Raw genomic sequence first — 25,550 nt, 5'->3', positions numbered from 1 at the left:
GTCTGCATACACTAGAAGTTTACTGGCAAAGAGTCCTGTGGCACCTTATAGACTAACCGACGTATTGGAGCATAAGCTTTCGTGGGTGAATACCAATGCTCCAATAAGTCGGTTAGTCTATAAGGTGCCACAGGACTCTTTGGCGCTTTTACAGATCCAGACTAACACGGCTACCCCTCTGATAAAAGTTTACTGAAAGCTTCCTCCATTATTAGCATTAGCTGCAAAATTACACACTGAAAGCTAGAGAAAATTACTTGAGAGCCGCTAGTTTGTAGCTGAGAATTACAGAGGGAATCAAGGCTTTAGGAATCTAACAATCGCACCTCTTCTAATGTTTAAGACCCCGTCCTCGACATTAAGGATTCCTTCATCCTAATATCGGACCAAAAAAAAAATCCCTCCTCAGTTACATCCAATCAACTTTACTGATTTCAGTGGGTTTGAACAAGTGTGACTGAGGGGCAAAATTTTGACTCAAGCCTCCATCTCATGTACAGGTAGATGACTACCAGCCTGCAATAATAGGCTATCAAGTGAAACATTTCAAAATCATTTGTTTTGAACAATACAGCTTTGTATCCTACCTGTGCTGTGGTTTCCCTTTCAGCCTTTAAGTCCTGCCCTAAGGCCTGAGCAAGCATGGAATAGTGTGAGAGAGGTCTCTTTCCATCTTTGGGAATGGATAGTTTTTCTAACCCAGCTTTTTCACAGACTTGCGTGGAACAGGAATGCGAAGTTTCACTTGGAAGGGAGTTTACTTGATACACTTTCATTTGGAGCTGATTTCCTTGTGTAACTGCAATCTAAGTGAACAGTGCGTGATACATACACTTTCCATTCTTGCCATTTCACAAGCAACAAGCAAGTTTTCCTACAGAAACATACTACAATGGTATGACAGAAAAGCCAAAAAAGCAAGTGACATGCCAGACTACAGTCAGCTGGTCTCTATTACCAAATAAAATAATTAGAAAGTCATAATATAAATGGAACGGAAAGCAGACAGAGCTTCTGTAGGTTTTGCTAAATCCACAACAGAGCAGTTTATCTGACCTGATAAACAGGATGACTAGGAAGAACTTTAGCCCTGGAGCAGTCAGGAGATTACTTCACAGTTCTTTTGTTCTTGAATATTTAAACATTATTTCCAGAACAGAAATTCAAAATTGAACCAAGTGATGAAAGGATTTTTCTTGTGCTAGTTACACAGCAAGTGGTTTACTGTTTACAGCTGCTCTGACAAATTAACCTTAGATTCAGCAGCTGAGCTCATCACCACTGTAGTTTACATTACTCAGGAATGCAGGACTGGAGCTTGTATGTGGTAAGGCCCTTAAGAGCCTGGAAGACCATGCGTCGGAGTCTCTTTTGCATTCTCTGAATATTGTTTTGTTTTTTAAGATGGGAAACATTTGGGAAGTCAGTGTAACAATATTTTGGCCTGGAAGAACTATTCTAATAAAGTCTTCAAACTAGCATCTAAAACTAGAAAACTTTACAACCAGGTTGTTCTGATTCCCCACATGCCAGATAGCCTGAGAAAAATCCAGCACTATGTGGATTTCCATTATAGAGATTTTTGAAGATATCAGAAAACGTTACAGGGACCAGTTACCTTCAGAGCTTCTTCATATTCCTCTAAAAGAAAAAAGAAGAAATGCGTGAATACTTCCATGTCCTAGACATAACATGGGGCATTTAGCATGTGCTATTTGGGTTCCTGTGTCAGGAAGTGGTTGCTCTTCCTCAGGGACACGATAGCATTTAAAGGGCCTTCTGCAATTTACAAAGTAGCACAAAAGACGGTATATGCATCTGCAATCTGGCAATGTAAAATTTCTCCCTTCATTTCTACTCATTTCTCATAATTCCCATACAACCAGCCAATGGATCACCAAAAAACCCTTAGAACTCCGCAGAAGACCTGAGCGTCAGGACCTACCCAGGTAGAAATTCATGACATCAGCAGCCTTGATGGACCAAACAGCCCTTCATTTGTGAAGAGCTTGAGCAAGGAACATGATAAAGCCAGCAACCAGCACCCAAGCATGGATTCCCCATCCAGGGAACTTTAGGGGGAGGAATGATCAGATGCCACTCACACAGAACAAAAGCAGGACAATTCCATGAGAGCAACAGAACTAGCCAACACTCCACAAGCCTTTTAACAATTTAAAAACCATCTCTCTACATAGCTTCCAGCAAAGTTAATAAGTCAGGGAGACACCAGAAGGATGGTTAAAAGGGGAGTCTTAAGACTAGCAGTGCTATAGATTTTCAGAAGCCCAGACCCTCCCTCTTCACCACTGAGATGCCCTGAATTGGCACGGCCTAGCAGTACCACATTTCCCCAGAAACTTAAGCAGAGCTATTACTTTACTAAAAATAATAAACCAAGTATGAAAAGCAAAGTAATACCTTACCTTCGCTATTGATAGAGACCTGTGAAGAGAAATAATAGTGAGCAAAAGCCATCATGTCATTAATATTTCCTATTATTACTCCCCATATGTTCCAACAACTACATTTGAAAATTTATTTTCAAATAAAATTCTCTTATTCAGAATTTCAGAAACACGGTCTTACTTCTGTTACCTCATTCTCAATCTCCACCCAGGTGTTATTTCATCCAGCTGCATCTTGTTATTAACATAGATTGTATGCTCTTTGGGTCTTTCTACTAGATTTGTATACCAATCCCCAGCTGAGGCCTCAAGGCACTACTAGAACACAAACACAATCCTGTCTACGAGAAGCAAGTTGGAGAAGATTCCATCCGTGTCTTTGGGCCATTGACAGAAACCTATTACCTTTCAAGGTGTAATGCTCAACTGAATTAGACACAAGCCAGCCCCATCTCCTACAGTTTGCCTGATTAGTAAGTGTGCACAGAAAAGTTATTAATCCGTTGCATAAAATAGATCCTATTTCATCACTACAGACTGTTGATTTTGAAGATCCTGGGCAATGAGTCATCAGTTAGCATTTTGGAATGAAGTTTAACAAGAGAGCACCTAGTCTTCATAGGTGTGCCTTAAATGATAAAGGGAGACTCCATTCCTGTAATCTTTTTCTGGAGACAACACAATACTGATCTGTTTGTTAAAGTACCAAAAAGGGCTTTCCTCAAAGCTTCCAGAAGTGTTTGCTTTTCTCCCAGCATACAAGAGCAGCTGTGAGCTATCCAACAGGGGTAGTGTTCAGGAGCTTTCTGAGAGTTTTACTGTGATCTCTAACTATATATTGAGAGGCAGTGAGTGGGTCAGGTTATGCTATGCAGCTAGTTACCCAAAAACAATAATTACAAATAGGCAATTTACTCACTCAGAAGGGAAGCATCACTTCACAGAGATCATGGAGTTTGAATAAGACATGCAAAGAATTTGAATGCTTCACGTCATAGAAATAAGCCTAAATTTTCCATGAGAAAGGGCATGGACTAAGGAGCTAGGGCTTTGCAGTGGCTGACAACACAAGTAGCTACAACCCTGTGAGTCTCCAGGAACAGGAACATCCCTCCCACATAACAGCATGGAACTACTATAGGTTTTCACTAGGCCATGGGAGATGGCAGCAGGACTGCATTTTTCCATTTTTTTTTTTTTTTAACAGGAACATCTCATTTTACAAGAGGGGAAACCAGCAAAGTGAATCCTCCATGTGGAGCTGCAGAGTTCCAAAAGGAATTAACTCTGACCTGTCTAGCAGCTACAAACCATCAACTTACTGGCCTCACACTAATGTTTCCGGGGGGGAGGGGAGAGATGGATTGGGGGGACGGGGACACAACAGGAATCACTAACATAAGTACCTCATCATTATCGTCATCCATGTATTTGATCTGAATGTTGCTTAGATCAAATGAAACTTTCACCTGCAAGTAAAATTACAAAGAGTGAGACAGGAACATGGTCATTCTCAGTTAGTCATAGTTATTAATAGGGGAGACTGTTAAACTCTCCCCTCCCATTGTCTCTCATTTGAGATCAATCAAGTTTTATGAAATCCATTTTTCTGCAGTCAAATTACATCCCTCTCTAGGCCTTACACAATTTAAATACCTATCATGACCAAGGGCAATACTCCCCTTTGATCCCTTCTTCGTTAGTTAATATGCACCTAACCCAAGCTTCATTCAGCAACCTTTCCACTGAAACGGGATTTACACAAGGTTAATGGTCCTATTCTGTGTAAACACCCTGCAGTAAAGAAAGGCTGAGGCAAACTATTTTTAAGCACCTGCACTTTTACACCAACAAGCAATCAGGAGACAGTTTATTCCTGAAGAGCCTTTATTTGACATACCTGCTTTACTTGTCCCCTTGGGTTTCCAGATACTGAAGCCACATAAGCACTCAGAGTAAAGTACCTTACTCTTGCATTACCCACTACCTGATACTCTGCTCTGTGGGACCACACAGAATCTCTAATTTCAAGTGTTTCAGATTCAAGAAAATGGTTCCATGCAGCCATTCTGTATTTTGCATTAGCAGAAGACCTTGAATGGCTCCAAATGAGCCATAAACACAGGCAGATGCTTCTTATTGCGATAAGTCTTTGAGGTCCATGTATGTTTCCAAAATTATGAAATTTAAATAAGTAAACAATCCTTTTCTTTCCCGTAGCAGATTCAAATCTCTCTACTTGACATGAGGAATAATTACATATGGGCCAGTTTTCTGCAATTCTGAACCTAGTAGAGACAACCAGTGGGGACGGAAGACACATGAAACCTGAGTTTCTTATACTGTAGTTTCCTGAGAACTTGAGCAACTCTCCAGTGAAATAACTACAATCAGTGTAGCGGATCAGGCCAATAAATGCAGTTGTCCTCAAGAATATACCCCAGAATCAGTACCTTTGAACAGTGGTCTCAGCACTCCTAATAGAATCCCTCTCTGCAGGTTTATCATTGCCATTTTATCAATAAATTATCTGCAAAGCTCCCCGTTGAGAGGCTGCAATACTGAATGTTTTGGAGCATCTGCCCCAGCACTCAAGTATCTCAGTGGAGCTATAGGAAGCACTGCAAATTGACTCATGTCCCTCACTCCCGGTGTGAGTAGGAGATGGGAGTACAGACCTGATGGTCCTGTCCTTTCCTTCCCTTTAGAAACATCGGAATAGCTTGTCATGCCAATAAAGTATTCTGAATCTGAACTACAACTCCTCCCAGAGTATTACAGTGCAGCTCTCAAGGGAGTTAGAGCTGTTTAGTTCCTGAATACAAGGATGAGTGAGAGCTGTGAAGCAGGGCCCTCTCCCAAGATGCACCATTCAAAGATCATAGCCAAGTCTTATATAGTGATTGAAAGTAGAGATGTAAGCGGATAACTGCCCATTATGTCAAGAAGAACATAAACAAATCAAAAAGGAAAAAGATGGGAAGTTATTGCAGGTGGAAAAGAATTTGGTGCATTATTTCTGCTATGGCTAATGGAATTGTGAACTCTCCCAGACAGCTATGCCAGTGAAAGCATTTAACTATAAAATGTTGGAAATGCAAATCCAAGCTAACACTTTTCAGTGACCAGTCACCTAACGTATATGATATACAGATTGGTACAAGTGATTGTGAGAGTCCACACACACAGCTTATATGCAAGATAAGCACTTGCGTCCAAAAGGTAAACCAGTCCATAAAAGAGCACTAACATAACAAGAAGCTGATAACTCATGTCAGCATTTCCACTGCACCTCAGAACAAAGATCAAGTTTCAGGAGAACCAGTCAGAGCCAAGGCAGAGAACCACTAAGGTACATTTCAGAGTAACAGCCGTGTTAGTCTGTAGTCACAAAAAGAAAAGGAGTACTTGTGGCACCTTAGAGACTAACCAATTTATTTGAGCATGAGCTTTCGTGAGCTACAGCTCACTTCCTCGGATGCATACCGTGGAAACTAAGGTGCCCCAAGTACTCCTTTTCTTATTAAGGTACATTATTTCCTTATGTCTATTTTGGTAGGGAAGAGAATTAAGAAGTTGAGGACAAGACAGTGCATTTGATAGTAGAAAATGCCTAAATTTGAATCCTTAGTAACTGTTAGTGCTGTGGAAAAGAACAGGATATGGAGACATTACCTCTTACTTTCAGACAAGCCAAATGAAAGATTCCAACTTTCACAATAAAATATAATTTCACCCCAAAACTAGCCAGTTGCAACCAATTTTAGAAAACACAATCAATGATAAAAAGGGGGTGAGATTTAGAGAGACGAAGAGACAAAAAACAGATGATAGCATGATTATGACTCCTAAAGCTGAAAAGGAAAGGGAGAGAAGCTTCATTTTTAAAGTTTTCACCGATTAATCAAACATAAGAACTTCACTATGATTTTCAAATAACATAACCAAATTGGATTAGTATTCAAGGCAACCTGAGTTTTAGATTAAGTTTACTAAGGCCACGTCTACACTGTATCAGCCATGTGCTCCTAGTGTGGATGCAGTTTATAGCAGCAAAGCTGCACTTTTACCATACTGCCACCACTAAAGAAAACAAAATACACCAGTAAATGTGCAGTTTTGCCAGTATAACTGCATCTACGCTAGGGGCTTCTATGGGCACAGCTACGTTGACCAGAGATGCTTCTCTTCGCATCCCTGACCAACACAGCTACGCTGGAAGAAATATGTAGCATAGACATAGCTAATAGCTTAATGAAATTTAGAGGACCCTGTGTTTAACTGCATCAATAAAACGAACTTTAAGAACTTCTTCACAGTGGCAATTATCTATTTCAGTGGTTCCCAAACTTGTTCCGCCACTTGTGCGGGGGAAAGCCCCTGCCAGGCCGGTTTGTTTACCTGCCGCATCAGCAGGTTCAGCTGATCGCCCGCGGTTCGCTGCTCCAGGCCAAAAGGGAGCTGCTGGAAGTGGCGGCCAGTATGTCCCTTAGCCTGCGCCGCTTCCAGCGGCTCCCTTTGGCCTGGAGCAGTGAACTGCGGCCACTGTGAGCTGCGATCGGCCGAACCTGCGGACTTGGCAAGTAAACAAACCGGCCCGGCAGGGGCTTTCCTTGCACAAGCGGTGGAACAAACTTGGGAACCACTGATCTATTTTAACATTCCCTTTAATTTGCTTTTCTCAAAAGAAATACAATTGCCTATATTAAAAATAAAAGTTCTTTAATTCCTAGATTTCTATAAAAGTTTAGTATACAGGATCCATCAATACAATTCCAAAACTCACCATGGCTTCCACATCAGCCCAGGTAGTGTTTGATGAATCTGAAACCAGGAAACTCTGAGTCTCACCTCTAAAAGTCACACTGAGGTTTACCTGGGGCTCCATGCTGTGGGGCTATGGAAAAAGAAAGACTGTTACCCTAAAATATGTTAAGACACTTCAGGCCAAATCCTCTTCTGGGGAAACTGAATGCAACTCCACTGACTTCACTGGAATTGTGAATTTAGTCCTTAATATTTAAGGTTTGAACAAAGATGGTTAAAACAACAGAGGTGATCTTAATTGAAATGCTTGCAGCACTTTTGTTAGTCCAGGAATTAACAATACTTTGCCTTTAGAAATGACAGGTTTGTTCACACAAAGGACACACGAATTGTCAGCCATTTCTCTTCACAAATTGGCCACCCAACAGAGAGTTCAAACAGAGTCTTGGCTCCATGTCAATCCTGGAAATTTGCTACACCTCTTCCAACAACTATTTACATTGCAACCTAGAGTCAGGTGACTAGCAGCAACTCCTTCTCTCAGTCCTCAGTGGGCTAGGATGTATTCATGATTGATTGATCGATCACACAGCTGAGTGCGTGCATCACTGCCCTTTCAGGCGATGTCCACACAGCTTTTCTCTGTGCTTAAGGTAACCAAGTTTTTCTGACACTCTGTTTTTTAGTCAATACATTTGTGAGAAGCAGGAAACAATATCTAGGTTTTGCAGAACTTGCATTAATCCCATTTCAGAGTAGCAGCCGTGTTAGCCTGTATTCGCAAAAAGAACGGGAGTTCTTGGGGCACTTTAGAGACTAATAGATTTATCTGAGCATAAGCTTTCGTGAGCTACAGCTCACTTCATCCACTGAACGCATCCGATGAAGTGAGCTGTAGCTCACGAAAGCTCATGCTCTAATAAATTGGTTAGTGTCTAAGGTGCCACAAGTCCTCCTGTTCTTTTTATTAATCCCATTGCTGCTAGAGCCTGCTTAGAGCACTAGGCAAGGCCGCCTGCGGTCCGGGAGTCTGCTCCCAGGCCAATTTCCAGGGGAAGCTGCCCTACAGCGGATGCCAGCGGTGAGAGGGCTGCCCAGCTCCTCGATAGGATTTAAAGCCAAGGCCACTCCTTTCAAACCCGGACGCCCAGAACCCAGCTTTCAGGAGCTGAGCGGTCTCTGGGACAGCAGCGACCGGAGCTCGGCACCCCCACAAGGCAGAGAGGGGGCCTGACTCCAGGGGAGGGACACGCGGGCGGCCAGGACGCGAGAGCGCAGCGCCCCGTCCGCGCCCGGGGGCCGAAAGCGGTGACGGGCTCGGCAGAGGGCACAGAGGCGGCTGGGGGGCAGAGGGTCAGGCCGGGCCCAGGGCACGGGGCAGAGCTGGCCGGGCCGAGGGGCCAGTCGAGGCCCGCGGGCCGACCCCGGGCCGGACAGCCACGTACGTGGCCGGGGGTGACGCTGCCAGCCAAGGGGCGCGGACAGCCCGGGGGCCTGCAGGGAGAGCGGCCCGTGACCCGCCCCGGGCACGGGCGGCGGGTCGGGGAGCCGGCTCGGCGTTCAAGGGTCTGCCCCGGGGCCGGGCCGGGCCGCCCCGCCGCTGGGGGTCCTTACCCGCCTGCGGCCGCTCCCGGCGGGGACGGGGGACCGCTCCGCGGGACCCTGGGCAGGGGGAGGCTCCCGGCGCCGCTCGCTCCTCCCTGTCGCGAGAGAGGCTCCTAACATGGCGGATTCACCTCACCTAGCCCCGCACCGTTTACTGCCGCCCGATTGGTCCGCGCGCCTGCCACTCACAACCTTCCTCCTTCTGATTGGTCTCCACCATGAGGGGTGGAGCCACGTTTTTGGGGACCATAACAATAAACAAGACGGGAGCGGGAGGCTGGGTCCGGGGCGGAGCGGTTTCCGACACCCTCCACTTCCGGGGTGAAGTGCCGCTGCCGGCATGCAGCCGCCTGAGGACGGCAACTCCCGGCACGCACAGCGTCGTCTCCCCAAAGGCCAGCGCCCGACGTTCCCCACCTCACCCGGAACCGCGACTCCCAGGATGCCTCACTCTGGCTACTACAGTTCCCAGCATACACCACTCCCCAGAGGGCCTGGCCTGCGCAGTGCATGCTGGGAGTCGTAGTCCTTGTTGGTGCGGCATGTACCTCCTAGGCTGGGCCTAGCTCCAAACATGGCCCCGCTCGGTGAGGGAATCCAGGCCTGCTCGAACGGCAGGCCTCACAGCTTGCTTTACGCCCGTGACGGAATAAACAAGCCCAAAGGTCACATGGGGCAGCACAGCCAATCAGCTGCTGTTCGTCTACCCTACGTGACCCTCACTTCTGGGTGCGCGAACAGTCATGTGGCTGTAGTGGAGCCAATAAGGAGAAACTTTTCTCCCCACGTGACGCGAACTGAAACGTGTGATTGGCTGCTTAGGTGCGGTGGTTTCCTAGGTGATGGAAAGGGCGCGAAATGCCTTCGGAGCGACTGAGGCGTGAGAAGTTTGGAAAGTGAGTGTGCGAGAGGAGCAGGGGTGGGGGAGGGTGTCAGGGCCGGAGGGGGGGTGTGTGGGGTGGTGGGCAGGGCGGGGGGTAACGCCTGGGGTGGGGGAAAGGAAAGAGGCAGTGTATGGGCCGGGACGGGTAGGCCCCAAGCTGGCAGGGCTCGGGCGTGGAGTGCATGTGTGGGGTAGGCCTCAAACTGGTAGGACTCATGGGTGGGGCAGGGCCTGGGGCAGGGGAGGCCCTTAATTGGCAGGGCTTGTGGGTGGCACAGGGCGCAGGCAGCGTTTGGGGATGGGGGTGCATGTGTGGGGCAGGGCCCTGGGGCAGGGGGTAGGGCCCTAAACTGGCAAGGCTTAGGAGCTGGGGGAGATGTGCAAGGCAGGACCTCTGGGGGCTAGGGGACAAGCTGATGCAAGGGGTAGGCTTGATTCTGGCAAGGTTTAGGGTGGGGGGTGATCTGGAGGGATAAGCCCCTAGCTGACAAGGTTTGGGGGTAAGGGGCATGGCGTGACAGGGCCCGGGGTGTAGTGAGTAGGAGCAGGAGAGAGCTCTGTCTGGGGAACTATTACACTCTCTTGGTTTGGCTGCATTGGGCTATTGTTGTCTGAGGGAGGACCCCCACTGTTGTGGTTCTGGGGTGTCGACACACTCATTCTCTTTAAATGACGGGCTGTTGTGATTGCTCTTGGGTTTATCCCTTGGGTTTATCCCTCCTTTCAACTGTTCTGTTTCTGAGGACAGTGCTAGGCTGTCTGCCTCTTGCGCTCTGGCTGATTCTCCCTTGGGTTTTTCTGTGTTAAATTTACACTGAAGCAAGGACAAAAGTAAAGACATTGCTGCCCCCATCTGTCTGAGCTTCAGAACTGAGTCTATGCAATAATCCCTTTCAAGTGAAAAGTCTCAGACCTGGAAACTGCCATCCTTGAATAAGGTGGCACAGAGTGTCCTTTTGGTTCAAAATCTAGATCTGATCCTTCAGGCTAACACTAATCTGAGCTTCTGCAAGTGTCACCTGCTTTTGCTGCTGAGTGCTCACTGTGACTATATCATGTTTTGTTTCTGGTCTCTAACTGCACATTATTTGAATAGCCCATACTTGTAAGATCTAAACTGATTTCATTCAATTTTGATTTGTATACTCTTGCCCTGATACTCATAACTCCAAAAGCTGATTTTATTCCTTGTGTGATCTAATAGGTTTTCCAGATTCCAACTCTACTATGTCAACTACCATTATCAGATAATTTATCATGCTTTCTGCAAGTTAATGTAAGAAATATTAAATGTTTTATGTAAATCTATGGCTATTTAGCTTTTCATTAGTTCTGGAAACTGTTCATGTGCAAGGCCCTGATCCTGGAAGCATGAGTCAGTGGAGCTCAGGATTGGGCCTCCTCACAACTAAGGCTATGTCCACATTGCACTTTCATTGGTAAAACTTTTGCCAGTCAAGGGTGTGGAAAAAAATCACACCCCTGATCGACAAAAGTTTTACGGATGAAAAGCACCAGCGTGGACAGCGCTTTGTCAGTGGGAGACGCTCTCCTGCCCACAAAGCTACCCTCGTTGTGGGTGTTTTTATTTTGTCGGCAGGAGAGCTCTCTCCAGCCGACAAAGAGCAGCTACACTGCGTACCTCACAGCGGCATGGCTGTAGTGTGTCACAGCTGTGCTGCTGTAAAGTGCGCAGTGTAGGCATAGCCTAAGATACTTGTGCATACCCTAACCATTTCCTGCTTTGACTATTCTAGCCTCCTCTTCTTGACGTGCACCTCACCCATTTCAGAGTTATGGGTAACAGTATGTTTCCCATAACTCTGAAAGCCCTGTACTTGTTCACTATCCCTCTGCATATTAAGGTCAAATTCTGACCTTCAAGACTGAGATTCGGTTCCTCCCTATATCTTTAATATAGTCTACTTTCATGTCCTAATCTGTTCTGTCCACCAGTGATGCCAGCTTTTGACTTCTCACATAAATCTCTGCTGTTTTCTATGCTGCCTTCTGTGTCTAGAAAACTCAGCTGAAACCTATTCACTAAGGCATTACCCTCGCTGAATCCAGGTCCCTCCTAAAGACTCACATCTGCCCCAAAGCCTCAAAGAAATAAACTAAGTCATATTTTAAATGAAAGCTTGAAAAAAAAGTTGTTCATCAAGAAGTGTACATGAGTTCGCTGAGTCTCCATATGATCTTATTTCTGTTACTTTACCCCACACTACTCTATTCCTCTGTGGTCAGCTTCATATGTAATGTCAAGTCGAAATTGTCAGTTGTAAACTCTTTAGAGCAAGGATCCATGAAATTCTCTGAGGAGCCTAATACATGCTACATAGTACATATTAATGTAGTAATGGTCACATTGCAGGCAAATGTGAATGAGAGATTATGTGCCAGAATAAATTGCAATGACATTTCGTTTTTGTAGATTGTGTTTGGAATTGAGGAATGGACTCGTCTGTGGCTGCCATTGGAGATGTGCAAAGTGTGCTTTTGGCTATGCAGAAGAACTTGGAGTGCCCAATATGGTATGTCAGGAGAATAATCTGGACTTCATACTATGCAGTGAATTATGACACATTGTTTATTAACTTTTTTTTCTTGTATTCAAACATTACTTACTCTACGCACAGCCAGAAAAACACACAGAATAGTTGGGGCCATTTGGATAATGAATATTTGGGTTTTGTGAGGTCCAAGCATTCCGTATCTCAGAGAGCTTATTGAGAAAATATTTGCATCTGCTCGGATCTAAGCATGAAGAGTTAAAAACAGCACCTGGATACATGCAACAAACGTGTTCTAACAAATCCTGCCTTTATTAACGAGGAAGCATGAACCTCCCTTAACTATTCAGTAGTGGGGGAAAAAAACTGGCACTGGCTGGATCCAAGTGCTGCTTGTGAGAGAGCCTGGATCCAGCCTGTTTGTCTCTACACAAGGTACATAGTCCTTTAAAACAAGCAGGATGTTAAAATGTTAAGGGTCAGAGTTAAAGCCAGGAAATTCAGAATTCTTGATGAACTTAGGACAGACTCTTAATTTCTAAGAACCACATATGTGGTAGATTTTGCATTTAATAGCAAACAGTTCAGGGATGAAAGGTCTGAGTTGAGTTTTAAACAAGCTTAACATCTCGCTTTTGCCCCAGTGACTAGAAAATGAGGTGGCCTAACTGCAGTGGACATGTTATAGTATAATCTCTTCCATTGTAAAACCACAGTGTAGAAGACTCTATATTCTTTTAGAGTAACAGCCGTGTTAGTCTGTATTCGCAAAAAGAAAAGGAGTACTTGTGGCACCTTAGAGACTAACCAATTTATTTGAGCATGAACTTTCGTGAGCTACAGCTCACTTCATCGGATGCATACCGTGGAAACTTTATGATGACTCAAGTGTCACTGTACTGCCTCTTCTGGAGCATTTAGGGTGTAATAATCCTGCTGCTTCTTTGGTAAATATCTGAATCACTGCATGATTTGTTATGACAATAAATAGCGAACCATTTGAGAGCGGCAAATATTAAAAGGTCATAATTGCTCAGAGAGAAAATATAATCCAACACAGTTGTCAAGGTTTTGCTTTCAGGTTTGCCTGGTGCTCATTTTCTACCCTGTTCTGTTCTCCATATGTGTATGGAGCTCCTTAAATGACGGTAACAAAAAGGAGTCTGGTGGCACCTTAAAGACTAACAGATTTATTTGGGCATAAGCTTTCGTGGGTAAAAAACCACTTCTTCAGATGCAACAGTACAAATGACAGTAGAATATCTCGTCTGAGGGGAGAGTTTTGCCCAGTGCAATCACCTACTCATTGATGGGAGAACTCTGAGAGGCAACATGGATTTGATTCTTAAAGCGAGCAGCATATTTGCTAGATAATAAGCCATGGAAAAATGCATAGTCTAACTTAAGAACCACTAAGGCAGAGAAACAGTAGATGGCAATACTAAAAAATACTTCTGGGATTTTACAAAACTTACTAAGCTCTCATGGTGGTAATTATAAAGTGAGCAAAAAGCTATGGATACTGTGGAAGTTGGGTCCATTTATTTTGCATTTTCATGAGAATCTGAGTCATAAAAGTGTAATGTTCTTTCTTTATTACTCTAGCAAATAATCAATTTTAAAAGTTAGGAGACTCATAAAAATTAAGGATGCAGGAATGAGAGTTAATGCTGATGCTGCTTTTTTGACTACTATTGCTGTAGATTTTGCTATTACCAATTATTATTTAGACTCTTTTGCAGCAGAAACTGCTTTATTTGCTTTGACCAAGTAAAAGTCATTTTGATGTAGCCTTTTAATTGGAGTCATTGTGGTACTTGGCAAAGTTTATATAGTATGTTATTCTTCTCTACATTATTCACTGAGTTCATTGAGCTGAAATCCATTTCTGTGGCAGCTGTTGAAAGAAGAATGGTAGCAGTGAACAGAAAATACTTAGCCTGTTCTTACATGCTGCTAATTTCTGAGATTCTGGGATTCTGAATGATCTGAACTCCTGATGTGGATACAAGAACTGTGAAGCCCTTAAGGCTTTCGCAACATGACTCGGCCTGCTAACACCATGCTTGCCTAGGTGTAGGACATTTTATCTAAATAAAGGGAAATTTTTCCACATGTTGAAGGTAGGTTGTACTTGCTGACTTTAAGATGGCTAAAGCCTGGAAACGGTTCAAGTAAATCCCTTAGGAGCGTGTCTCAAAGCCACAACAACAAAGGATTCAGGATCAAAAGTGAGTTAAAGTTTTGAAGCCAGTCCTGTCTTAAGAACAGCTGAAAGAGTTAAAATGATTAAAGCCAAGTTATTTACTGAATGTTTCTTTCTGCACCAGGTGGATTTTGCTACTGTAATTCCCTACTCCATGTATTTCTTTTATTTTTGTACTGAGGCTAGAGCAGATTTGACTATTTTGACCTTGTCTGCCCATGCTCACAAGAAATGTATGATTCCAGCCAGTGTGCCATAACTTAGTTTTGAAAGGTAGCGGAAATGGAATTTAACTGTTATGCTAAAGATCACAGTGTGGCAAAGGACTGTCCCCAGTGGAATCGTTTTTCTAATCCCTTTCTGATTTTCTTTTGCTCTTACTCCTTTCCCTCTGTCCTGCTTAGAAACTTATTTCATATCTTCCCTCTAGCGATGGTTGCTTATGTGTGGGATTGGGGGATGGAAAAGGTGGGTTGGTGGTAGGACATCTTTGAAGTCCTTACTTCCTATTAAAACATAGTATGTACTGGATTTTTGGATGGAAAATGAGGGGCTTAGTAATATCATTCACTGATTGGGCAGGTCCTGTCTTTATGAGCCTTCACCAATCCAAAGGTGGGTGTGTGAATGTTCTTTATGAAACATGTCATCCTGAAAAATAAGATGCTGAACACAGTGCAATGAGCCATTTTAGTAAAAGATGTGGCAGAGGAGGAAATGTCTCTCTTAGCCTGTTAGTCAGTGTTTGCAAGACAAACTACAAGAATGGTTTCAATCCTGTTTTGTTTGTTTTGTTTTTTAAAATTATTATTTTATGTTGGAATTTTCCTGTGTTCTGAGTTTGTTTGCAGGATGTCCGCCTGTTTTGGGTTATAATTACTGTGCTGGAATGTAATTATTCCAGATCTGTGGTATTAGATGAGGATGTGGTACCCTAGCTAGAACTTGCTTTCCAATAACATTGATTTCTGCTCTATGTGCTGTATCTCAAAAAGCAGTAGGGTTGTATCCAAGCAGGGATTGTCTGTTTGCTTCAGAGCTTTGAGTTAATCTAGTCAAGACATGAGAACCATCATAATCATAAAAAGAAAAGGAGGACTTGTGGCACCTTAGAGACTAACAAATTTATTTGAGCCATAAGGTTTCGTGAGCTACAGCTCACTTCGTCGGATGCATTCAGTGGAAAATACAGTGGGGCGATTTTATATACCCAGAGAACATGAAACAATGGCTGTTACCATCACTCTCATTACAGTGTGTATGGTAACAGCCATTGTTTCATGTTCTCTGGGTATATAAAATCACCCCACTGTATTTTCCACTGAATGCATCCGACGATTTTATATACCCAGAGAACATGAAACAATGGCTGTTACCATATACACTGTAACGAGAGTGATGGTAACAGCCATTGTTTCATGTTCTCTGTGTATATAAAATCGCCCCACTGTATTTTCCACTGAATGCATCTGACGAAGTAAGCTGTAGCTCACGAAAGCTTATGCTCAAATAAATTTGTTAGTCTCTAAGGTGCCGCAAGTCCTCCTTTTCCTTTTGCGGATACAGACTAACACGGCTGCTACTCTGAAACCTATCATAATCATAGTGCACTTTTTGAGGAGTTTCCAGCATGGTGCAGTCTCTATTAATTAAAGTTGTGCAACTGGACTATTCAGTGCACAGTTTAGGAGTGCTTCTATGTTCCTCACAAACTCTAAGTAGCATCTGCAAGTCACATGTTCTAGGAGATTGGGTCTCATCTCAGCAGGCTAGAGGAATGCTGTCTAATTGGGAATGAAGCTGTTGGCCCTCTGGAAACTACAACCAGTATGGAATGTGGCAACCCATCTCCCCAGCAACATGAGCTACTGCAAAAACATCAAACTTGTCTTCTGCTCTTTTCAGAGGCTCACCATATACTACCATCTCAATTCAAGGACTCAGTCCTAAATGGTTTGAGTCCAGGATATTTAAAAGATCCCTAAAACTCTAGGACGAGGACTACAGATGAAAGCGCTGCTTCTCTGGTTCAATGGAACTATCCAGAGCAAAGATAAAGGTCATTTGTACAGGAGACAGAACTTTCACAGGGGGCTTTATCCAAGACTGGAACAGACTCCCACAGGAACTAAGAACAACCACAGCCATCTCCACCTTCTGCTCTAAATGCAGTGTTCACATCTTTGACCTTGCTTTTGCTAATGTCAATACACAGCACAATGTACTTACATTCAATTGATATAAATAAATAATTTTTAAAAATAGAATAAACCACTCCACACACACAGTTTCCCCTTGGGAGAAAAAGATAATCACACCTGACAGATGCTAGTCATATCACTTGGACTTCTGGAAAATGCTCATATTGCAGTGATGGGGGCCACATAACAACCTGAGTAGAATAGAATTGGTATAGGGAAGGCTTGTATTCCCAGTGTTCCACTCTGACCCCTTGTGGAAAGAGGTTTCAGAGTAACAGCCGTGTTAGCCTGTATTCGCAAAAAGAAAAGGAGTACTTGTGGCACCTTAGAGACTAACCAATTTATTTGGAGTGGAAGAGGACATCTTTTGTAGCTGCAAAACAGCTTGTCCCTTGCCATGCTGAACTGGCATCTCCAGAAAGCATACCTTTTAGGTAGAGAGGAAGAAAGAAAGAAATTGCTTAGAAAAACTAATATTGTGCAATAGGCTGCACAACTGGAAAACTCGGCCACCTTGCCTGGTGCCCAAACAAAAATTATGTTGAATATTCTGCTTTTGTTGGCAAAAATTATGTATTTTTTTTCTAGTTCAATGAATTTTTTGCCTTTCTATCTTTATTTTTGTTGTATTGTCTTTTCAAATGTATAACTGTAAATATTTTTTTTCCTCTTCCAGTTTGGAGTTGATAAAAGAGCCAGTCTCAACAAAATGTGACCATATATTCTGCAGGTGGGCCTCCAAACTTCTTCAGCACATAATGCTCTCTGAGCATACTCTCTCCTATCAATGCTAATGGAGTAGGCTACTTCATAAATTAATGATTAGCTATTTCAAGAGAAGAAAAGCCTTTCCAACTGAGAACTAGTTGCAGCTTCGTAGACCATTTCAGAAACAATTGGCTCAATTTGGTTTAAACTCTGTAGTAATAATGTAGGTACTCAGCTTGACAATGACAGATTTGTACAGATATGAGATTATCCCAGCAAAGTGAAACCTATCAAAATGGGTGCAGCTTTTTAGAAAAAACTATTTCTTCCGTTAAAATGTATTACCAGCATGATTTTTCCTCTTTCTTTTAATAGATTCTGTATGTTTAAACTTCTCAGCAAAAAGAAAAAAGGCCCAGCACAGTGTCCACTGTGTAAGACTGAGGTTACCAAAAGGTAATGTACTCTGGGGACCATGGCGTTGGAGAGAGAGAGAGAGCAGATCCTGTTTTATGCAAATGTCTTCACCAATAAGGAACAAAAAATTGAAAGAGTAGAAAAATAGGAAGAATTGTCCCTTAGCTTTTTCTGTGACCATCTCCAAAACAGCTGTATGGTTCAGAATCTACTCTTAGGAAATGTTTGTGCTGTAAAATATCTCAGATTTCACAATTGTTTAACCATCACAGGCAGTTTCTGTGCTAAAGCTGTGTTAGAATAATTAAGTATAAAATTATAAGGATAATGTGTACCACCTCTTGGTTTATTCTGAAGTGAATAATACTTTAATTATAGTAATAATGGCTTGGGGGAGCCTCTGCTCCTTGGAAACCGTGCATAGCACTGCCTCATTTTCCACATACCCAGTTGCATCCCCCTCCTACTTAGCTCAGATTCCCAGGGAACTAATGGTAACTTACCCATGCCTTCATCTTTGACACACATCTGTTGTTTTTGTTTCAGAAGTCTTCAGGAAAATCCAAGATTTAAGCAGCTAATTGAAGGGCTACTGGAAACTATCCATGCTTTTGAACTTGACACTGGAATCAAGTGTAGGTATTGCTTGTCTCAAAGGGCCTGCACTGATATGGTAAACTTTTGGGCATTTGTGTCAAAATTATATGTCCAATGCCAAAGTCACTATGCAGAACTCCAAGGGGTGGGTTTTTCAGAAGTGTTTCATTATTTAGGGCCGTAAGTTGTAAAGAAAGTCACTCGGGCACTTCTGAAAATCTCACCCCAGGACTTTGAGGACTGTTCTGTGTGTGGAATGACTGCGGTATCTGACCATATTTTCAGTGTTCATCTGAGATATGTTTGTACTTGTGTTAGCTAATTCTGTAACCATGTCTAAAGTCTTATCCTGCTTCCTCTCTTTCTGATGCCCCCAACTCCTCTTACTGTGTCTTTGCTTTCTTCTATTCATTTTTTTAACTAAACTGTGATATAATGAATTTTTAGCCTAATGAGACTGAATTGTGAATCACTGCAATAATTACATTTAAATGTACACTCTCAGTCATGTTGTTCTGATATGAAACGATCCGTTCTAGCACACGGGAACTGGTAGACTTTTAGATACATATTTTTGTTCATATTTTGGAATAGGACTTTCTTATGGGAAGGTGTTTTGATATATGGAGTTGGACAATTCCTCTCAGGTTTTTTAATTGTTTTGTGTTGCTTTAAAATTACTAGTGTTAGGCCCTGATCCTGCAAGCTGATCCATGTGGTCATATCGATTTGCCTGGGCTATTGGTTTTTAAGAATGGGGCTTCAGTAAATTAGTTGTAAGGAATTTCTCATGAATCTAGGTGAGGGGTAGTTTTGTAGTTTAAAATTAATACTAATAATTTGTTCACTGCTAGTCTTAAAATCAATAACTTTCTTTTCTGGGGCTTGGAGCATTATGTACAAGATACAATTGTACATACAGGACTTCTGTTACTGTTGCACATGATGTATTAGTGTCCAGTTCATGGATATTTAATGGTTATGGTGGAAGAAAGTTTACATAAGTATGGCCATACTGGGATCTCTCTCCTGCCATCCATCTCCATCCGCTGACAAACAGAGGCTAGGGACACCTTTCCTTACCCATCCTGGCTAATAGCCATTAATGGACTTAACCTCCATGAATTTATCCAGTTCTCTTTTAAACCCTGTTATAGTCCTACTCTTCACAACCTCCTCAGGCAAGGAGTTCCACAGGTTGACTGTGTGTTAAGTGAAGAAGAACTTCCTTTTATTTGTTTTAAACCTGCTACTCACTAATTTCATTTGATGCCCCCTAGTTCTTATTATTATGGGAACAAGTAAATAACTTTTCCTTATTCACTTTCTCCACGCTACTCATGATTTTATATACCTCTATCATATCCCCCCCTCGTCTCCTCTTTTCCAAGCTGAAAAGTCCTAGCCTGTTTAATCTCTCCTCATATGGGACCTGTTCCAAACCCCTAATCATTTTAGTTGCCCTTTTCTGAACCTTTTCCAATGCCAGTATATCTTTTTTGAGATGAGGGGACCACATCTGTACGCAGTATTCAAGATGTGGGTGTACCATGGATTTATATAAGGGCAATAAGATAATCTCCATCTTATTCTCTCTCCCTTTTTTAATGATTCCTAACATCCTGTTTGCTTTTTGACTGCCACTGCACACTGCGTGGACGTCTTTAGAGAACTATCCACAATGACTCCAAGATCTTTCTCCTGATTAGTTGTAGCTAAATTAGCCCCTATCATATTGTATGAATAGTTGGGGTTATTTTTTCCAGTGTGCATTACTTTACGTGTATGTTTCCTAATATTTTTCTTCTATCATTTCTCAGTTTTAAACAGTCAGGATTTTTCTAAAAAACCTGTAGAAACCAATTCTACTGGGCTCCTGGGGAAGGAAGGTTCCATCATCCAAAGTAAGGGCTACAGAAACAGACAAAAAAGAATTAAAGAACAAGAGCAAGAAAGTCCTACCTTGGTAATTTTTCTCTTCTTTTTATTCTTAATCTCTCCTGCATCTGGAATATCTTCTGATGGCTAATGATTTAGGAATGCAACTCTGAGTTAATTTAAATGAGCCAAAATCCTTATATTGTGTTGGTTTTTAAATGACTATTTGACTGAAATAACTCTCCTTAAAGATGTTGCTTGAATAAAAGGGCTTCATTACTTTTTAATATGCAAGGTTGTAATATATATTAATTGTTGCTGAAATTACTGCTATGAGGTTTTTTCAACTAATGTATAATGGTGAATCCTAAATGAATAACTATTAAAAGGACATTGCAGACTTAAAAAAAAACTATAAAAGAAAATTACTTGACATTGTAATAGCCCGTAATAATCTTGAAAAATAAAAACTTTTCAAATGTTGCCTTTCCACTTCAGTGTATGTCCTGTGAGAGCTGACAGTAGCATGAGCTTCTGTTGGATATTTTTTCTACTCCTGTGCAACTGGTGATGTTGGGGGAAGAACTGATTTTTGCAGCAGAGCTTTAAAAAAAAACCTTGGTTAGTTTACAGTCTACCTAGCCACTGTTTAATTTTTTGGTAGTAAAGTAGTGAATTTGAAGAAAATATTCTTGGCTATTTATAATCAAAGATATTTCCCAAATGGGTGGTAATTTTTTTGAGCCTAAGCTCGTTCCCAGGACCCATTAGGACGCTTGTCTGATCTGCCAAATATTGAATAAAATCCTATGCTAAATGTGGCAGAACTATAACAGAAATGCTTTGAAATGTTAAATGAGTAAAAATTACATTTCTGCTTCTACACCGGAAGAATGTTTGTTAATTGCAGAATGCCTCTCAAATAAATCGGGTAAAGCCACTCTCATGAACTGCACGTTAAAGTTCTGTACAGAGTCTCCAGATACAAACATTCTCCCTTATGCTCCATAACACATCTGACCGTCCTACAGATTATATAATTCAGCCTGACGGTCTTACTTTTGTTTTTTGCAGTAACCACTTCCTCTGTACTCTTTTATTGGCAGGAAGTTAATGCTGGTGCCCAGGTTGCAGACAACATGGTCAGGAGAAGTTCCCTCAGAAACAAAAGGCAGAAATGTGAATCTGGTAAAGCAGTGTACATTGAATTTGGTAAGAACCCCTGAGTGTAAATGTACTAATCTAAAGCATAATAATGCTTGTATAGCACCTTTTGCCTGTGCATTGCAAAGTGTTTTACAAGCAGTTCTCTCTGTTTCATAACCCAAGAACAAGGGGACATTTTAATTGTATTGGGTGGGAAATTCAAAGGTGATTAAATGCTTTTTCAAACAATGCGTAATTAAAATATGAAACTCACTGCCATAGGCAGTTTGTGAGGCCAGGAACTTAACAAGATTCAAAAAGGGATTGGGTAGTTATATGTATATCAAGAATATCCAGACTTGTTAAAAATGATTATGGTAATTAAACCTTGTGCTTCAAGGTTTAGGCCAATCTCTAAGTGCTAGAGATCAGGATGAGACCTAATGTTGGGGGCAGATTATCCCACATCTGCCTACTGTGGGGTTTTGACACCTTCCGCTAAAGCAGCTGGCACTGTCCACTGTCAGAAACAAGATACTGGACTAGGTGGAGTTCAGGTCTGATTCCATATAACAGTTCCTGTGTTCCTAATTAATTTAGACTTGCACCATCCTTGGGAGTGCAGAATTCTCCACTTATAAAAAGGAAATAAACTGAGCCACAGAAGCCTGGGCTGGGATTAGAATATAGCCAGAGCTCCCGACTTAGTCTCATGCTTTAGACACTAGCCAATGCCTTCTGTATTGGATAAAAAATTAGAAACTCCAATCAGAACTTTTCTTTCACTAGCTGGCTCTGTATAAAAAGTTTTAGTACATTGTTTTGTGCTGGGGGCAACAATGTATCTGCACAGAGAAATTAGACTCGGCATAAATTGCTGGCATGATCAAGGTGGAGTTCACATAGCACAAGCTGAAAGAACTTAACCGTGAAAAAGACCAGGGTATAAGTGCCTGTGTGAATACAGCACATTGAAACAATGGCAAATCCTGGTTTGCTTTTTGAATTTTTTCAACCAGAGTGCTAATCGCTGATTTGATTTTTTTCCCAGGATCTGATTCTTCTGAAGATCTTTTTAAAAAAGCAGGTGGTTGTGGGTAAGTAAAAGAGAACAATACTTGGAATGTTGTTGGTATTTTCTAGTTTAGCTCATTTAACCCCTTCCTGTTGGGTTTTGGAGGATCAGATGTGCTGCAGTGCTGTCAGGAGGGACCTACCGCATTTAGCGATGCTAGGCACCTTTGACGGATTTTTCCAAATAGACAGCAATGCTGTAGTAAACATTATTCACAAAACATGTCTGAAGACATGTTTACAGTTAAATCCCATTTCTACCCACATTCTGCACTCCCTTGACAGCTAACAGTAGTGTCCCAGGATTCACATCCATAAGTCGTTATGGAAAATATTATGCTTTTCATTCCTTCATACATTTCCAGATACATTGGTTTTTCCACACTTTCAAAAGGAAAGCCATTCCTAGGCTTCCAATTTCTTCAGAGTAGCCTCCTTGGTTGGATGTATATGATCCCAGATAATTTAATTCATCTACTCCCTCTACAGCTTGACCACTAATCGTAATGTCCATTTGTATCATGTTGTTATTGATCATGGCAACATACAAGCATTTCATTTTTGCCACATTCAGGAATAGTCCTGATTACATGTTTTTACAGGCTCCATTATTCATTGCATTGTGCGCGTGGTTGCAGCAAAAAGTGTCATGTCAACATCAGCATATCTGAGGTCAGTTAAGAAGTGTCCACCAATAGAACCTCAGCTCCTTCCACTTTCAAAACCTTCCAAAGCTTGAATTGTAATAAATTTTGTGAACATGTTGAAAAGACTAGAGGGCAAAATTCACCCTAGTCTCACACCCAGCTCAAAGGAAAACCAATTGCTGCTGTTCACGCCATGTTCTGTTGTTGACAGAAGAGACTTGCAATGAGTTCAGTTCGATGCTTTGGAGTCTCCATGTCTGCCTGTATCCTCCGCTGATGGTTATGTCCGATGGTATCACGTAACCAATGGGTGTTTATACTCCTTGTTTTCAGTTATATGGATATTTGCAAATTTGATCATCTGTGTCTCATTCCTCTCTGAAATCACATAGTTGTGGTGGTAGTTCTGCTCCTATCGTACTTCATGGTACCCTGAATTATGTAGAGTAGCACTTTGCTCATGTGCGATATCAGGGAGCTGGTACAACAGTTACTGCATTCTGTTATATCCCTGTTCTTTGGTAAGGGCAGAAAGATTCCCTTTGTCCACTTGTCCAGCCAGTTTTTAGTCATCCATACATCATTGCAGATTTTCCATATGAGATCAAAACTGTGGACACGAATCGCTTTTAGCAATTCTGCTGATATGTTATTCACCCATGGTGCTTTCCTTGGCTTAATTTTCATAATAACACACCCCGCTTCCTCTCTCAGGATTTATGGCTTCAGCTCTGTATTCTCTTCTCTGCTGCCATGTGTAGTACATGGTTCTGATGAAGGATACAGATTGCCACAGTAATCACTCCACTTGCATTTGATATCGTAATCTTCAGTAAGAACTCTATCATCGTAATCTTTTATTATGGTTGGTCGTGGGGAAAACTTTTTAGTAAGGAGACTGACCACTGGGAGAATAGCTTTTGCAATATTACTGCCTTTATAATTCTCAAGTTCCTTGCATTTTGCCCTATTGTGTTTACTCTTGCCATAAGAACATAAGAATGACCATACTGGGTCAGACCAATGGTTCATCTAGCCCAGTGTCCTGTCTTCCAGCAGTGACCAATGCCGGATGTTTCAAGAACGAACAGAACAAGTCAATTATCAAGTTCTATAACTCCTGTCCTCCAGTCGCAGCATCTGGCAGTCTCGTCTTGTCTGCCTTGAATCCATCTGCTCAATTCCTTGTATTTTCTCCTGCACTCTTCAGTCTTCACGCCTCTCTTTCACTCTGCATTGTGTTTTTGCCAGCTTGAACACCTTTTCCATTAGCTGTAGTGCCATCTGACCCTGGCTTTTTGGAATGTGTGGTTTGGGGGCTTTGAGCATGATAGTTTTCATTTTATTCCAGAGTTTATTCAGGTTGTTCTCCTCTTTCACCTGTGACAACGACTCAGGTGCATTCTTTACAGAAGTCATGTAGTTTTTGTTGATTTTGGACAGGTCCAGATGCAGTGGACCTGCCAAACATGTTATCCTAAGTTTTAATTTTATGTTTGAGGCAAACAGTTGATGGCCTGACTCACAATCTGCACTCAGGAAAATCTTTGTCCATTGAATGCTTGTTCTCCAATGTCCATGTATCGTTACATCGGTGATTTGGATCTTTGTCACACTGTCAGATGACCTCCATGTCTATAAACGTCTAGGATGTTGGGTGAAGATTATGATTGTAATGACTAGATGATTAAACAGCAGAATTCAACTAAACACCTTCCTCTCTCATTTTGTAAACCCAGATCATTGTTTTCCCCTTACTACTTTGAGAGCTTACAGCTCCAACTTTCTCATTCAGGTCTCCAGTTACAAGGGTGATATCTTTACTTGGTGTTTCAATGAGTGTCTTTTCAAACCGTTCATAGAACTCATCAATTGCATTGTCATCAGCTGCTGTTGTAGGGACATAAACCCATATGATCAACATTAACTGGCTTATCTCAAAGGCAAATTGTGATGATTCTGTTGCTGACTAGATTATGTCCAAGTACGTACTTGGAGGTTTCCTTGGATAAGATAAATGTAATCACTTTTTCTCTCACTTTCACAGAGCCTGCATAGTACATGGCATACCCATCCATCGTCATGAAATGGCCCCTGCCATTCCATCACAGCTCTGAGATTTCACATATTTCTATCTTGCATCTTTCCAATTCTTTGGTCACAATGGCAAGCTTCCCTTCCAACACAATCCTCATGTTCTAGGTTTCTATTCTGATGATTCATTTATGAAGGTTCAGGTCATTCTTTTCCTTGGTGCAAACATCAGGTACTGTATTTTCCAAAGGATTTGGTACAGCACCATCATAACCACAACAGTTCGTTTTCTCGCTTCCCCCCCCCCAATATGAGATAGTGTAAAATCAGGTACAAGGGGGAAAAAGACTTCAGAAAGGGTTACCCACACTCCGAGGGGATCTGGGTTGGATGAGAATGAATCCTGAAAGATGATGTCTTCAGAGGAGCAGAAATAATAATTACCTGGTAAATAATCTTTGTTTGC

The 25,550-nt window shown here is 42.1% G+C and overlaps 2 protein-coding genes across 7 annotated transcripts in view; one reads left to right on the top strand and one right to left on the bottom strand.

Annotated features, from left to right (window-relative positions):
• The window catches only part of NBR1 (NBR1 autophagy cargo receptor), a 28,949-nt gene extending 19,528 nt beyond the window's left edge, over positions 1-9,421 (bottom strand). For 3 of the 5 annotated variants that reach the window (XM_084615481.1, XM_084615477.1, XM_084615478.1), the window contains exons 1-6: positions 8,790-8,910; positions 7,195-7,305; positions 3,815-3,877; positions 2,427-2,445; positions 1,619-1,641; positions 588-806 (exon numbers count right to left, since the gene is read on the bottom strand). In XM_084615481.1, the coding sequence (XP_084471607.1) occupies positions 588-806; positions 1,619-1,641; positions 2,427-2,445; positions 3,815-3,877; positions 7,195-7,305; positions 8,790-8,900 (546 nt within the window). In that variant the 5' untranslated portion in view covers positions 8,901-8,910. The other 2 variants (XM_084615479.1, XM_084615480.1) reach the window with 2 other exon arrangements.
• A 186-nt stretch (positions 9,422-9,607) lies between these two features.
• BRCA1 (BRCA1 DNA repair associated) overlaps positions 9,608-25,550 on the top strand; it is a 50,827-nt gene continuing 34,884 nt past the window's right edge. For both annotated transcript variants that reach the window (XM_084616008.1, XM_084616009.1), the window contains exons 1-8: positions 9,608-9,676; positions 12,098-12,197; positions 17,260-17,313; positions 17,667-17,747; positions 18,255-18,343; positions 20,126-20,271; positions 21,290-21,395; positions 22,381-22,426. In XM_084616008.1, coding sequence (XP_084472134.1) covers positions 12,118-12,197; positions 17,260-17,313; positions 17,667-17,747; positions 18,255-18,343; positions 20,126-20,271; positions 21,290-21,395; positions 22,381-22,426 — 602 coding nt within the window. In that variant the 5' untranslated portion in view covers positions 9,608-9,676; positions 12,098-12,117. The remainder of the gene's footprint in view (positions 9,677-12,097; positions 12,198-17,259; positions 17,314-17,666; positions 17,748-18,254; positions 18,344-20,125; positions 20,272-21,289; positions 21,396-22,380; positions 22,427-25,550) is intronic.

This window comes from Lepidochelys olivacea (genome assembly GCF_965140295.1).
Source record: "Lepidochelys olivacea isolate rLepOli2 genome assembly, chromosome: 27".
In the NCBI taxonomy this organism is placed as follows: Eukaryota; Metazoa; Chordata; order Testudines; family Cheloniidae; genus Lepidochelys; species Lepidochelys olivacea.
Note: the sequence above shows the minus strand (reverse complement) of the source record. Positions and strands in the feature narration are given on the sequence as shown.